This window comes from Hyperolius riggenbachi, chromosome 3 (assembly GCF_040937935.1).
Source record: "Hyperolius riggenbachi isolate aHypRig1 chromosome 3, aHypRig1.pri, whole genome shotgun sequence".
Classification (NCBI taxonomy): Eukaryota; Metazoa; Chordata; class Amphibia; order Anura; family Hyperoliidae; genus Hyperolius; species Hyperolius riggenbachi.
In genome coordinates this window covers 222,138,333-222,151,497 of record NC_090648.1, presented here as the reverse complement: position 1 = coordinate 222,151,497, position 13,165 = coordinate 222,138,333, and the positions used below count along the sequence as shown (strand labels likewise).

The 13,165-nt window shown below is 41.5% G+C and overlaps 1 protein-coding gene across 2 annotated transcripts in view; it reads left to right on the top strand.

The window, feature by feature from the left end:
• ACSBG1 (acyl-CoA synthetase bubblegum family member 1) overlaps positions 1-13,165 on the top strand; it is a 51,897-nt gene that overhangs the window by 15,486 nt on the left and 23,246 nt on the right. For both annotated transcript variants that reach the window (XM_068275806.1, XM_068275805.1), the window contains exon 3: positions 5,396-5,613. In XM_068275806.1, coding sequence (XP_068131907.1) covers positions 5,396-5,613 — 218 coding nt within the window. The remainder of the gene's footprint in view (positions 1-5,395; positions 5,614-13,165) is intronic.

The window sequence follows — 13,165 nt, the reverse complement described above, 5'->3', positions numbered from 1 at the left end:
TTCTGTTCCTGGGGGGAGGGGGGGGGGGCATGTCTTTTGCCCACAGTTAAGGCTAACTCGTGATGTCATTTCTGCCCTTTACTTTTTTTCTTGTCTCCTCCAATCGCTGAGTCACCTCAGCCTTGCTTGTAAACACAAGTGAGTAGGGGATTAGGTTTCAGATAAGGAGCTGGCAGGGAAATAAAGGGAAGAGGAGGAATAGATTATAGATAAAAAGAACCCCCAGCATGCAATTTTTTGGCACCGACTACTAAAGGGCCAGTGCTTCTTAAGTATGTGATAACTCCAAATCATAACAGCAGAAAAAGTTTTGAAAGTTTTGAATGCAAATACACTCAGACCAGTTGCTGTTGAAATTTGATTTTTATGGTGACGATACCGCTTTAAGACTATCTACTCTATGACTCCTTCGCTCTTATATTGTTTGTGCCTCTGAGACCTCAGGTTGTTTTATTTGTTTGTTTAGTTTATTTGGTTTATATTTGCTGTAGTTTATGTATATGATCAATGCTACGTTATTTCTTATTACTTACAATGATTTCCTATCATTTTATACAGTATGCATAACTGTTTTCTAAAAGCTTGTTTACTGACCGGGGCCGTTCTGGCCCACTGGATCCGTCAGTCTAGGCAATTAGGCATGTCTTTTCTCTGACTACCCTTTAGGGTGAGTAAATGTCAGGAAAGGGCTTTACGTTATTGGCTTTCAGACCTGTATATTTGCAGTACTTCCTGTCACCTACTTTCTCTACTTCATGTATATTTGTTTCTTTGTAATATCTCAAGTTGATGAACATGTTTTGATTGCTACTGCTGATTTAAAATGTAATAAAAAGATTTGATTACGAAAAGACTCTACCAAAATGACTTCTCTGAACATTTAGTGTGGCATGATGCAGGGCTGTCCTCTCACTCCTGCCCCTTTTTGCCCTATGCATGGAGCCCTTGGCCTATAGAGTCCACCTCTTGGCAGATATTCAGGAATATAAAATAGGTTTATCTACCTGCAAGATCTCACTCTTTGCTGATGATCTTGCCCTTACTATTACTAATCCATTAATTTCAGCCCCCCACTACTACATTTACTGAAGGACTTCCGGAAAGTTTCTGGTCTGTCATTAAACATTTCTAAATCGAAAATCCTTCCTTGCAACCTTCCTAGCACAGTAGTTACTACGTTCTCATCCCACTGTGTCATCATCCCCATCCCACTTTGTGGGGGTCAAACTGCCTAAAAATCCAGCAGATATGTTTTATAATCCGATGATTGCCTCACTCATCTCCCTGCTGAGATCCTGGTCTAAATGTTCAATTTAACTCTCTGGTCGTATACATGCTGTATGTATGACCCTTCTGTGGAAGATTATATCTTTTCAGGGTTCTTCCTATCCCAATCCCTAAATTGGCCTTGGCCCGACTTCAGAGAGAGATGACCAAATTCATTTGAGCTCACAATCCTTCTAGGATCTCTTCCAAGCATATGCAGCTTCCAAGATATCCAGCGGGCTCTGGTGTTCCGAATCTTTATCTGGCTGCCCATCTGGCGTACGTACCCCCCAACTCAAGCCATATTTATTTTTCCTCTATAGGTTAGCCTTGAATCATCCAAAATGCATCCTTATACCTCTCTGATTTGGTCATCTCTTTCTGATCAGACTCGTGTAGTCTGGATAGTGTACTAATTAAAGGCACCGCCTTTGACATGGGAGACCAGGGTTCGAATCCTGGCTAGGGTCAGTACCTATTCAGTAAGGAGTTCAAGGCTAGACTCCCAAACACTGCAGGGTGGCCTGTTGAGCGTGTCCCAGTGGCTGCAGCTCTTGAGCGCTTTGAGTCCAACAGGAGAAAAGCGCTATACAAATGTACGGATTATTATTATTAGTCCCCTTCTTCCCATATTCACTGCACAATATGAGGCTCTGGAAGCGCTACAGATTTTCCTTGGCATTGCAGGCTTCAGATTGCCCTAATATTAGGTTATTTCATACTCCGGACTTCCACCCTGGAACCACAGATGAGTTGGTCTGGCTGGCAGGTCTTAATTACAAAAAAATTGGGAGACTTTCTCTCCAATGGTAAACTTATTTCTCCTTCTACTCTTGCAGAGACTCTTCACTGCCATCCTCATCAGTTATTTTGTCTCCAGCAAGTATTCCACTATTGGACCTCGCTGGGTTGCCTGCCCCCTGATGCCACCTATACCTATTTTGAAAAATGATGTTTGGATTGCCCCCTTGATGGGGGGGGAATATCTCTCATCTGTCTGGCCTCTTGGGTGTCTGCCCACAGCATAACATGGACTCTATCCTTGCTAACTAACTCCTGCCAGATGGGTACATTGCCATGAGACTTTGATGAAAGGGAGTCTATACTTCTTAATTTTGGAGACTAATATTAAGTTGCTTCATAGAGCATCTTACTCCTGCTCGTATCGCCTCTATCTATTTCCTTGCATCGGACCTATACTATAGGGGCTGTGGCTCTAAAGGTACTCTCTATCATATGTGGTGGACGTGTCCAGTGGTGTCTAGCTTTTTGACTCAAATATGTGGCATCATATCCTCGGTCATCCAAGTTCCAATCAGTAAAGATCCAGCAGTTTTTCTGGTAGGAAATAAACCAAGCATTATGACACACCCCTCTCATAGAATGGTCCAGCTTAGTGTGAACTGTGCCAAAGTTTATCTAGCCTCATGCTGGAAAATTTCTTATCTAGATGTAGAACATGTAGTCACAATGGAGCATAGTATTATGATCCACGAACAAATGATTGCTACAACAGCGGATAGGATGCCACAATTTACCAAGACTTGGACCCCTTGGGTGGATTATGCAGACAACAAGGGGCTGCATTATTTGCTGTTCTTTTAAAGATTGGTGTGGTTACTCTTTCCCTTATTCATTATTGTATTCTTCAGCAGGCTATGGTTTGGTAAAGACCCTGGGACTGCCCTCCCCTTATTCTGCTGTTATTGTTCAACACTTTTTTGTGCATTTTACTGTGATGAAGTTTTTGTATTTTCCTTGTTTTCTTCTTCTCTTTTTTTATTTTTTCCCTTTCTAGACTTTCTCTGTTTCATGAAATTATTTTTACTTACTTGTAGCATCAAAGCATGGTATCTATATATGCGTTTACTTAAGCTCCCTGAGTGGGGACAGTTATGTGCCTTGAAACTGGTGAGCTTTGTCATAAGCCTTTACAATAAAAATTCTTAAAACTACAAATGCAATCTGAAGATGGATAGAAAACTTACTGACACTCTGTTCACAGAGTGATGGTCATTGAGTCATACGAGCTCATGAGCAGAGAAACGCGTTTACAATAAATATTAAGTTTAGTACGGAAAGAACTGTTAATGATTACAAAAAAAACTCACAGTATAAGGGAGTCCTAAGAATATGTCAGCCGTTTATAAACTGATCTAGATATGCATGGTTAACTCTTGGACTTGAAGTGAAAACAGAGAAAGTGAAAATTGATCTCGTTATATCATCAGGATCATAACCCCAAAACTGAAAACATATTTTTGCTTCTATATATTACATTACCTCATTTTAAAGTGCTAAAAAGCAGTAGAACTGAAGGAATAAAAGCAGTTGTAAAGCAGTTGTAAAATAAGTAAATATAAATTGCTGGCATCAAAGAGATGTTGATATGGATCCATCTGAAAATGGCGCCTGAGAATAATGGCGCACGGTGTTGCCGCTAATCCGTTTGCCGCTTATCGCTATTTAACGTTAAAGCCTTATTATTTAGCGTTAAAGCCTTATCGTTATTTAGCGTTAACACACAGAACCCTCTCTGTACCTATCCCTAACCCCTAAACCCCCCCCTGGTGGTGCCTAACCCTAACCACCCCCCTGGTGGTGCCTAACCCTAAGACCCCCCTGGTGGTGCCTAACCCTAACACACACCCCAGTTGGTGCCTAACCCTAAAACCCCCCTGGTGGTGCCTAACCCTAACCACCCCCCTGGTGGTGCCTAACCCTAAGACCCCCCTGGTGGTGCCTAATCCTAACCACCCCCCCTGGTGGTGCCTAACCCTAAGACCCCCCTGGTGGTGCCTAACCCTAAGACCCCCCCTGGTGGTGCCTAACCCTAAGACCCCCCCAGTGGTGCCTAAGCCTAACCTTGACAGTGTTACATTAAACCCATTCACCGTTTTGCAGTGAAAGAACGTCTGCAGTTTGGCTTATGTAGGGCGCTATTGATAAATAACGTTACTGTGGGCAATAACGTCTGCTGTTTGGCAAATGAACAGCACTATTGATAAATAACGTTAGTGTGTGTGCCACTATTGATAAATAACGTTAGTGTGTGCCGGTTTTCTTCTTTTTTCCCTGTGCGCCATTATTATGCAGTACTAACGATAAATAGCGATAAGCATATCTTTTTAATGCGGCGCCATTTCTGTGCATAGGCGCTGTGCGCCATTATTCACTGATCCGGTTGATATAACATTGAGACAAAAAGTATAATTTCATCAATAAATATTGATAATTATAACTATTGATGTTTGCTAGACCTAAGACCCTCTACATAATAAACTCTGTGACAGGGAGGGAACTGTGTAGTCCTGAATGCAGTGAACAGCTATAAGAAATGGATAGTATGGTGGTACTGTAATGCCTTTAGAAAGTATGTATCACCAATGGGTGAAATGTGTTGAGTTTACTCAGTTTGGCCTCATGGTGACATAGCAGAGAGCAGCCACCTTCTATGGCAGAATGAGATGAATGTCAGGGTATGAGTGGGCTTAATGCAGGAGAGTGACAACTGTGTAATCTAGATTCAACTCAGCCAAGGATCTAGTGCATGTACAGGTGTCCTCTGAGGTTGCTTAAAGATCTGACACCCCAGGTCTTGGCAATGGCCAAGTGCATAGTTCCCCGGGAAGCTACTTCATTGTGCAGTGCCCCATTGTCTCTCCTGCAACCCCCCATTGCAACAGAATGCATTGCTTGGCTGCAGGTGCCAGGTGCAGGACATGTCGCCCTAGGGATTTCGGTACTGATCTGTACAGACGACATTCATGAAAGTGTGTACATAGTTTTAGCTAAGTGACAGAATGGACAACCAAGGGAGGCATTTGTTACATTGTCTAAGCTTGCAGAGCAACACAACACCATCTTCTCACATTGCACATTCTGGGGTCCCCAGTCTTATTCAATTACTATCATTAAGTTATGGGTTTGAGACTCAGAAAGACCAGCAGTTGAGCCCATGTGGAGTGACTAAACCTTGGTAGGGATTTTGTAGCCAAGGTTTGCTAGACTGTAACTGGAAAAACAGTAAGCATCTTTGTTATACCGTCACTTTTTTATGACACTTGTTTGTCTTGTAAATTGTACAATGCCAAATGCATTTCCTAAACAGTTGTATCTGTTATTATAGAGAAATTGTGGACAACTGCTGCCGATGGGTCAGTTGAGCTACGGATTGATCCCTCCAGTTCACAACCTCCTATAACTGTGCATCAGATGTTTCTGGAGTGCGTTGATAAATATGGTTGTTTATATGGCCTTTCCAGTAAGAAGGATGGCATATGGGAGCATATCACCTTCCTGGAGTACTACAAATTGTGCCGACGGGCTGCCAAAAGCTTCTTAAAGGTAAGGTTACTGGCTCACCCCATCTATTTGAATTATGCCTCCAGGTTTCAGGATTTACAGCTTCCCGTTTATCTGTTTCCTCCTTTACTCTCTTAAAGAGGAACTTTAATGAAGAATTGAACTTTATTCCACTCAGTAGCTGATACCTGCTTTCCCCATGAGAAATCTTTACCTTTTCCCGAATAGATCATCTATATGTCTGTAAGGCTGATATTGTGGTGAAACCCCTCCCACAGTGTGATGTCATGACCTTGACACTTAAATGGGTAAGCACCATCTCATAAACAATTCAACAAAATGGTGGGATTAACCACAGAAATAATAATCAAAATAAAGCCTATTAAATCTCTCAGAATGTGCAGTACAGTGGGAAACAGACTGCAACAATTGGGAAAAAGACCACCTCAAAAAACCGCACCAAACTGTTTAAGGCCAAAAATATGTCACATCTTTATTTGAAACTACCATAAAAACATTTAAGATCACATATCTTAGAGGTAGGGCAAAAATAACTAAGTATCATCCAATAACAATAATATATACACAGGGCTCACTAAGAGGGAACAAGGTATCAATGATATAAAGTGCACAGTGCGAACCAGGATATCTGTTCCAATAGAACTATAAACATAAATAAATACAGTACAAAAATACAAAAAGTCATAAATAGTAAGAGTGGGGCAAAGACCACCACGAAGACCATGTGCATAAATAATTAAAGTGCAGTGCAGAGCAATAAATCCATGTGCAATAGATAAGGAGCGAACAAAAGCCGCACAGTGCAGTAAAGTGTAAGGATGCTCCACAACGGGAAAACAAAGGAGTGAATAAGTAGAAACAAAGGTGTGATAAGACCCTCATGGTGAGTCCGTGGATGCCCTTACCTGCTGCTATCACGATTCGCCGTAAACGGCTTCCTCAAAGCTCTGAGGAAGCCGTGTGCGGCTCTTGTTCGCTCCTTATCTATTGCACATGGATTTATTGTTTGTTTTGATTGTATCTATGTCTCTTTGTACTGGTTTTTGAATACAATTTATTAAGCATTTGTAAGCTTGGTGTGCTGGTCATTACTTTTATTGAGTATTGCAAAAAAATAAGCAATTTTAGTCAATACTAGTGACCTAAGCCTGTTTGAAAACGGGCTCTAGGTCTTTCATTACTGCACGCGCCGCATGCGCGCGCACCTGCCCGTCTCGCGTGTGTTCCCCTGCTCGGCCGGCAAGCCCGCCCTGCCTCCTGTTCCAACGACTGTCAGTGCTTGACATGCGCAGTAGCACAAAAGCACTATCACATGGACAGGACGCAGGGACACTTGAGGATTATTAGGTAGGATGTTATTTTCACTACTGTTCTTCTTTAAGTTACATAACCACCTACTGTAGGATAAATGTGAAACAAAATGCTGTTAATATTCACAAGTGAAAGTTTATGCCAGATCAGCATACAGATGTGCACATTCCATCCTATGGAAAGGAAGGGAGAGCAGGAGGAGATATAAATGGGCCCAAAAAATTTATTTTTATTTTCACTTTGTGATAAGTGAAGATATCATTTTTATAAAATGATTAACTATTTACATTCATGAAATGAATTGTCTCTATGAGATTTAGGAAGTAGTCTATAGTAGGCAGAGTACAGCAGTATTATATAGCAGAGTACAGCAGTATAGTAGAGTTGTAGCAGTATTAAGACACCGTTCCTTATACAATTATAAAATGCCACCATATGGGCAGCACAGTGGCGTAGTGGTTAGCGTTCTTGCCTTGAAGCGCAGGGTCCCTGGTTAATATCCCAGCCAGGCACTATCTGCAAGGAGTTTGTATGTTCTCCCTGTGTCTGCGTGGGTTTCTTGACTACAAGACTACTCTAGACTACAATACATATATTACACAATACATACCAGTACATAGACATACGACTATGGCAGGGATTCGATTGTGAGCTCCTTTGAGAGACAGTTAGTGACAAGACAATATATATAACATATAGTGCTCCGTAAGATGTCAGCACTATATAAATACTAAATAATAATAATAATATGGTAGCATTGCCACTTTCTATAGGTAATGATGAGGCACAGTTGCTGAGCAATAGGTTAACACTGTGAAGAAACATTAAATCATGCACTGAAGGCAATCCCTCTGAGGAAAACTTGAGGCACAGTCTCTGTATCACAGGTCAAATAGTCTGTAGCAATAGTGAGACCATTATGCTGAGGCAAAATTGAGGCTAACACTCTGTGACAATGGTAATATTGTTTCTTGTAATATACACTATGAGGTTAATCACAGCCATATAATTAGTGATAGGATCTTCACTATGCTGCCCCAATATTCAATGCAGAGTATGGCATGCAGAGGATTGTACTGAGAGGGTATATTTCCCCTGTCCTGCCTTGACACTGAAATTCCATCCCACCCTGAAGTGCTTGGCTAACTTCCAGATGATGCATCTATGCCTGCCCCTTAATCATATGGTGTCATGTGATTAGGGTAGCAGAAACATTCATAGATCTGAAAAAGGCCAAGAGAAGGTACTCAATCCTTCTCAGCAGTCAGCAAACTCCTGTACATGGAGCACTCTGAAGTGAAGAGGCAGGGCAGGATGGGGATCGCTGTCTGGTGGGTGCATTTTAAAGGGGGGATGCAATGGAAGACACAATAAGAGGGAGCAATATAACAAGCAACAATATAAATGGAGGGAATTATAACAGGTAGAATATAAATTAAGAAGAATATTATAATTAGAGATACTATAAATGGAGGCACTGTAATAAAAGGTATTATAAATAGAGGCAATATAACAAAACACGAGTCATATAAATGAGAGGGAGTATAGTAGATGGCAATATAATTGAAGACCACATGATTTGGGACTTAATAATCAATATCACAGCAATACTCCTGAAACTACGGTACATCTGCCTCTTTATAATACCCACAATATATGCCGGCCTCCCCTTGAAATTTGGTTGCTTTAAAGAAGAACATGATGAATAATATTGCTTATGTTTTACAATATTCATTTATGAATTATTTAGTCAGTGCTTGCCCATTGTAAAAGCTTTCTTGTCCCTAATTTACATTTTGAAACGTATCAGTGGTGGTGACATCTTGAGTTCTGCCAAGTGACCTGTACAGAATGTTTTGTTACTGAGAGTTCTCTGTACAGAGGGATAAACTGCTTGTTTGGCAGTTGGATTAAAGCCGTTATTTCCCACAATGCAAAGAGGTTCACAACATTGCACAAAGGTTCATGACACCACAATATTAGCCATACAGACCCCTCTGATGATCTGTTTGAGAAAAGGTAAAGATTTCTCATGGGAAAGGGGGTATCAGATACTTATTGGAATGACGTTCAATCCTGGGTTAAAGTTCCTCTTTAAATATACACTAATTCCAACAATCTGCTATCATGCCGATTTTACAAGATCTGTTACTTGTAAAGTACCCGCTTGTCTGTTTCCTGTTTGCCAGCTAAAACTTCAGATTACGTAATTGGCTGTTTATGTGTTACCATATTCTCCTTTGTTTTTCCTTTAGAAACTCATTTTATTGTTTTGTTTTTTTAAACAAACAAAACACTGAATTGACAGTGCAAGAGATATGCAGAGCAAATACATCTGACAGGGGTGCACATTAACCACAGAGTACAAAGATGAAAAAAAATAGTGATTGGAAGTACTGTATATAAACCATATTCTCCTTTTAATGCTGAATGCCCTCTCGTAAACCTCCAAGCTTATTACTACTGATTGATTATTCCCTCAGACAACTGACAGTGTCTCTATGGTAACAGTCTGAGATTGCTGCAGGGTTAGAATGAAAGAATGTGTTAGAGCAGTTTGCTAGTGTCTCATTAATTCTGCGTGCAGCATACTTGCAACAAAGAAGAAGATTAGAACTGAAGAAGCATAGAGGAGATGCTAGGAGATACAGCTATCATGGCAAACTCTGAACAGAGCTCGGCCTGGCCTCCCACATCCCCCAGGTATCCAAGATATGCACTTTCTGCCATTTGTTCAATACCTGTTTTTGATGGTAGAAGACAGGCTAAAAAGGACCCTGGCAGACCTGGGAGTCAGCAGCTTCTTCTCAAGAACAGTGAGTGGATAGAGGTGTGCTCTGAGTCCTCAGGTGCAGTGATCTGTTTTTACAGAGAGGGCACTGGCAAAAATACTAGTACAGAACCAGTGTTTATACTCGGGTTTACAAAAACAATGATATCCATGGCATTAATTGCCCAAACATACATATCATAGATGTAAATGGCAGATTGCCTCTTGTTATCAGAAAGCTGATGTAGTAAGATGGGTGCCATATTGCCAAATGATTTCACAGAGATCCCATATTGCTGAGGTGTGATTATTGGCAATAAGGGGAACATGCTACAGTGAGGGTCTACTTTACATGGTTTTAAAGGACACCCGAGACAAAATTAAACAAATAAAATAAACGATTGTATCTACGTATCTTCCTTCTCTTAAAAATGACTTAAAAACCATCTCTAGATCCTACCACACTTGCCAACTACCGCCCAGTCTCACTTCTCCCATTTGCATCCAAACTAATTGAACGCCACATACATGCAGAATTAAGCCATTATTTATCAGCTAACTCCCTACTTGATCAGTTCCAGTCTGGCTTTCGCTCCAACCACTCCATGGAAACGGCCCTTACCAAAGTGGCCAATGACCTTCTTACAGCTAAATCCATACTCATCCTTCTTGATCTGTCATCAGCATTCGATAGGGTCGTCGGTCGACCACACCTTACTCTTACAAATACTTTCAAATGTAGGAATAAAGGGCCTTGCTCTCACATGGTTATCTTACTACCTCTCTGGAAGGTCCTTCACAATCTCCTACTCAGATCAGATCTCTTCCCCTCATGAGTTGTCTGTCGGGGTTCCTCAAGGCTCTGTCCTTGGTCCCCTCCTCTTTTCCATCTACATGCACGGTCTTGGTGACTGAATCAACTCATTTGGGTTTCAATACCACCTGTAAGCAGATGATACGCAACTGTACCTTTCGGACCCAGACCTTAACTCCCTCCTCAAACGTGTTCCTGACCTGACTGCTTGTCTGCTATATCCTCCTTCATGTCCTCTTGCTTTCTAAAACTTAATATGAGTAAAACGGAACTAATAATTTTTCCACCATCTCTGGCCACTTCTCTGCCTGAAGAAACTATAAATGTTAATAACACTCCCATAACTTCAGTTCCCAAAGCATGGTGCTTGGGGGTAATATTCGACTCTTCTCTCTCTTTTATTCCTCATCTTAACTCTATAACCAGCTCCTGCTACCTCCAACTCAAAAATATATCTCGCATCCGTCCCTTCCTCACTCAAGACACAACCAAAATGTTAATACATGCTCTTATAATTTCTCGTCTGGACTACTGCAACGTACTACTTTGTGGACTACCTTCTAACAAACTGGCCCCGCTCCAGTCGGTACTGAACTCTGCTGCTCGTCTCATTCATCTTTCTTCTCGATCTTCCTCTGCTGACCCTCTCTGTCAAGCTCTTCACTGGCTGCCAATTAACCAGAGGATCCAGTTCAAACTCCTAACCCTAATCTACAAAGCTCTCCACAATCTCTCTCCCCGGTACATATCCTCACTAATTTCCAGATACAAACCCAATCGCAATCTCAGATCTGCACACGATCTTCTGTTGTCCTTCTCTAGAATCACCTCCTCACATTCACGCTTACAAGATTTTGCACGCGCTTCACCCCTTCTCTGGAATCCCCTCCCACAACACATCCGTCACTCGCCAACCTTTGTTACTTTTAAACGCTCTCTAAAAACTCATTTGTTCCGACAAGCATATGCGCTACCTTAAGCCACTTCCCTTTGTCCTAAGACCAAATTGCACTCCTACTAGGTATCCTAAAACACACTGCCTTTATATATTTTATTGTATACTACCCCTCCTCTTGTTTCCCCCTATTCCCTTCAGATTGTAAGCTCGCAAGGGCAGGGCTCTCTCCCCCTTTGGTGTCTTGGAAATTATACATTTTATTCATCGTGTTGTTTTTATCACTGTCATTACCACTTCTGTATTTTGTACTAATATATGTATGCTGCATCATTTTTTTGTATTTTGCCACTAATTATGTATCTTGTATATTAGTGTACACCATTGTCAGTATTATGTACCCAAGGTTTGTTTCTTACTTTGTACAGCGCCACGGAATATGTTGGCGCTTTATAAATCAATAATAATAATAATAATAATAATAATATTCCACAGTTTTAACTGTTTTATTGTTTTTGCTCAATTACGCATTCATTGAAGTATACCAGAGCTAAAATCTATAAATTATTGACAATTTTTATCGCTTTCCTGCTCTCAGAAGCCATTGTCTGCTAGGAAAGTGTTTTATAGTTGGAATTTCTTATCAGTGAGGGTCACACTGTAGTCACCTCCTGTCTGAGTCGGGACTGAGTCAGCCACTTACATACCTGATATTTAACTCTTTCAGACAGAGAATGAAAAAAAGGAGCACAGCATATATATTTGTGTGCTAGGCACTGTACATAATCATGTCTATCTCATCATGTCACACGTCAACTTGGGTATCCTTTAATATCCCAAAACAGAAGGCGCATACACACAACCAATCTTGACAAATTTTACCACTTTCGTTTAGCATAAAAGCTTATCTACAAGATCATACTACAAAGTAGTGTTAAAATTGCCCAATCAAGATTGGATGTGTGTACCAGGCTAAGCACTTGACAACTGCCTGTTGTGAGAGTGAGGCGGGGAACACACCTGTTAGATTTGTACACATTTTGCATCTTACAGGAAAACACACACTTCCTCACTGGCCATTATAGTCGATGACCTGCTGGGGAATCGCATGTCGTTTGCATTCTGCATTTGTTCCCGTGATTTTAAATTGGACAGCTTCCTGCATTTTTCCGCACAATGCGCATGTTTGCAATTACAATGTATTTCGATGCATCCAACAAATCAATAGCAATACAGAAAATCTCTCAACACTGCTTGCTGCTGCCTGGCAACTGCTTGCTGCTCCCTGATAAATGCTTGCCGCTGCCTGGTAAATGCTTGCTGCTGCCTGGTAACTGCTTGCTGCTGCCTGGTAACTGCTTGCTGCTCCCTGGTAACTGCTTGCTGCTGCCTGGTAAATGCTTGCTGCTGCCTGGTAAATGCTTGCTGCCTGGTAACTACTTGCTGCTGCCTGGTAAATGCTTGCTGCTGCTTGGTAAATGCTTGCTGCTGCTTGGTAAATGCTTGCTGCTGCCTGGTAAATGCTTGCTGCCTGGTAACTACTTGCTGCTGCCTGGTAAATGCTTGCTGCTGCCTGGTAAATGCTTGCTGCCTGGTAACTACTTGCTGCTGCCTGGTAAATGCTTGCTGCTGCCTGGTAAATGCTTGCTGCTGCCTGGTAAATGCTTGCTGCTGCCTGGTAACTACTTGCTGATGCCTGGTAACTACTTGCTGATGCCTGGTAAATGCTTGCTGCTGCCTGGTAAATGCTTGCTGCTGCCTGGTAAATGCTTGCTGCTGCCTG